The 2678-nt window shown below is 44.5% G+C and overlaps 1 protein-coding gene across 4 annotated transcripts in view; it reads right to left on the bottom strand.

Annotated features, from left to right (window-relative positions):
- Positions 1 to 641: 641 nt before the first annotated feature.
- Positions 642 to 2678, bottom strand: part of LOC121570998 (tyrosine-protein kinase Tec-like) — a 209398-nt gene continuing 207361 nt past the window's right edge. For 3 of the 4 annotated variants that reach the window (XM_045212874.1, XM_045212875.1, XM_045212876.1), the window contains one exon: positions 642 to 2272. In XM_045212874.1, the coding sequence (XP_045068809.1) occupies positions 2189 to 2272 (84 nt within the window). In that variant the 3' untranslated portion in view covers positions 642 to 2188. The remainder of the gene's footprint in view (positions 2273 to 2678) is intronic. The other variant, XR_006658154.1, reaches the window with a different exon arrangement.

The raw sequence follows: 2678 nt of genomic DNA, 5'->3' as shown, positions 1-2678 counted from the left end.
ATATAGTCTACACCCCAGGAGAGGCTGTCTATCATAGTCTACACCCCAGGAGAGGCTGTCTATATAGTCTACACCCCAGGAGAGGCTGTCTATATAGTCTACACCCCAGGAGAGGCTGTCTATCATAGTCTACACCCCAGGAGAGACTGTCTATATAGTCTACACCCCAGGAGAGGCTGTCTATATAGTCTACACCCCCAGGAGAGGCTGTCTATATAGTCTACACCCCAGGAGAGGCTGTCTATATAGTCTACACCCCAGGAGAGGCTGTCTATATAGTCTACACCCCGGGAGAGGCTGTCTATATAGTCTATACCCCAGGAGAGACTGTCTATATAGTCTACACCCCAGGAGAGGCTGTCTATCATAGTCTACACCCCAGGAGAGGCTGTCTATATAGTCTACACCCCAGGAGAGGCTGTCTATATAGTCTACACCCCAGGAGAGGCTGTCTATCATAGTCTACACCCCGGGAGAGGCTGTCTATATAGTCTACACCCCAGGAGAGGCTGTCTATCATAGTCTACACCCCGGGAGAGGCTGTCTATATAGTCTACACCCCGAGGAGAGGCTGTCTATATAGTCTACACCCCAGGAGAGGCTGTCTATATAGTCTACACCCCAGGAGAGGCTGTCTATATAGTCTATACCCCAGGAGAGGCTGTCTATATAGTCTACACCCCGGGAGAGGCTGTCTATATAGTCTACACCCTGAATTCCCTCTTCAGCACCATTCTCTCACGCCTTGCACACACGTGTGCCTGCTGCTGAGGAGAGAGAGAGAGGGAGGAGCCTTGGCCACTGCTGATTGTGAAGATGGAGGCCGTTTTCATTGAAGTAAAACTAAAGATAGACTATGCCTGCAGTGAAAAGCCTACAAGGGGAATTTAATATAAGTTGTAATATTGTAGTGGGCTAAGATGATAGTGGCCAGTCCCTACTCAGGTAGGACTTACATTTTGGAACTTACATTTATTTATAATAATTTGTTTTATCATTATTATTGTATATCATTGTTATTATATTTAAGCATATTTATTAATCAAAACCAGTTCTTTAAATAGGCAAAACCTGTTTTCTTTAATTCTGTTGAGACATTTTCATTGGCTAAATTACATTTGATCTGTCTTTTTAATTGTGTGCTCCATATTTAGTTTAAGATAATAAGGTTATAAGTAGGTCTGCTGTAAAATAAATAACATTAGCCTATTGCTGTCATTTGTTGGGTATGATAGGCACTAGCCTTTGTTGGTAATTACTGCAATATAGCAATACTACTACTAATAATACAAATATTTGAGAAGTTTTGAACCCTAAGCAATCTGCCTACACATTGAAGTACAATAGACCAACATAGCTACTGTAGTAGGTCAAAGCAGTGTGCTGGAGAACCTTGGTGGAGCATGGGTGGAGTAGGCATTGGGGTGGTCATGTGAATCTCCTTTCTTTTTCAGCTTCAGACCAATGCCTACTCTCACTTAAAACATAGATTAAAAACAAACAAAAAACTATCTGGAGTCAGGAACACCTATCTAAAGCTAGGTATGTATCTGGAGTCAGGAACACCTATCTAAAGCTAGGTATGTATCTGGAGTCAGGAACACCTATCTTGGCTGTTGGACAGAGTTTTCTGAGTTGATGGAAGAGAATACAATCGTATAGGAGAATAGTATTGTCATTCATGCTGTTGTAATTACATTCAAGCTGCTGCATTATTATTAAAAACATGCATTTACCTTATAAATATAAATGTACCTTATAAATATACAAGTGAGCTGGATTGAGGACGTGATCGAGTATTGAAATAGGAGAAGATGAATGAATGGACCCACTGCACTATACAGTAACAGGACTAGCTGTTGCAAAGGGATGGAATAAGTTTAGTTAAAATACAAACAACTGGAGAATGAAGAGGGAGAAAACATCTACAGTCCAGTTTCCTGTCAGACAGGATAGAAGAGGTGAAACAGGAAATGGTATCTGGACGTGAGCTTTCTGTCTAACAAAATCCATTGAGATCGTCCATCTTGACAGATACATCAGTACAGAGAGTGGTGTGGAATGTTTGGATCCTTATTTCAAGCAGTCCTCCATCAAGAGTAGATCTGAGGAGATCTGAGTAGATCCGATTGGTGGTTTGCGATCTGATTGGTCGGTTCAGGCAGAGGAGAGGATTTGATTGGTCGGTTCAGGCTGAGGAGGAGCTGTCCCCTTCCAGAGCGTCAGAGATCAAGATGGAGATCTGAAAGAACGATGGTCTCTCCTCCACTCCCTAGAGAGGGAGGGGGAGGGAGGGAGGGAGGGAGGAGGGAGAGAGAGAGAGAGAGACAGAGAAACACACACAGAGAGAGAGAGACAGAGGGAGAGAGAGACAGAGAGAGAGACAGAGAGAGAGAGACAGAGAGAAACAGAGAGAGACAGAGAGAGAGAAACAGAGAGAGAGAGACAGAGAGAGAAACAGAGAGAGAGACAGACAGAGAGACAGAGAGAGAGAAAGACAGAGAGACAGGGAGTGAGGGAGGGAGACAGGGAGACAGGGAGGAAGGGAGGGAGGGAGGGAGGGAGGGAGGGAGGGAGGGAGGGAGGGAGGGAGGGAGGGAGGGAGGGAGGGAGGGAGGGAGGGAGGGAGGGAGGTTAATAGAGATTAAGATTCAATTTCCAGGAAGAAGACAGAACCA

This window comes from Coregonus clupeaformis, unplaced genomic scaffold (genome assembly GCF_020615455.1).
Source record: "Coregonus clupeaformis isolate EN_2021a unplaced genomic scaffold, ASM2061545v1 scaf0059, whole genome shotgun sequence".
Classification (NCBI taxonomy): Eukaryota; Metazoa; Chordata; class Actinopteri; order Salmoniformes; family Salmonidae; genus Coregonus; species Coregonus clupeaformis.
The sequence above is the reverse complement of the archived record's forward strand: the minus strand, read 5'-3'. Positions and strand labels throughout refer to the sequence as shown.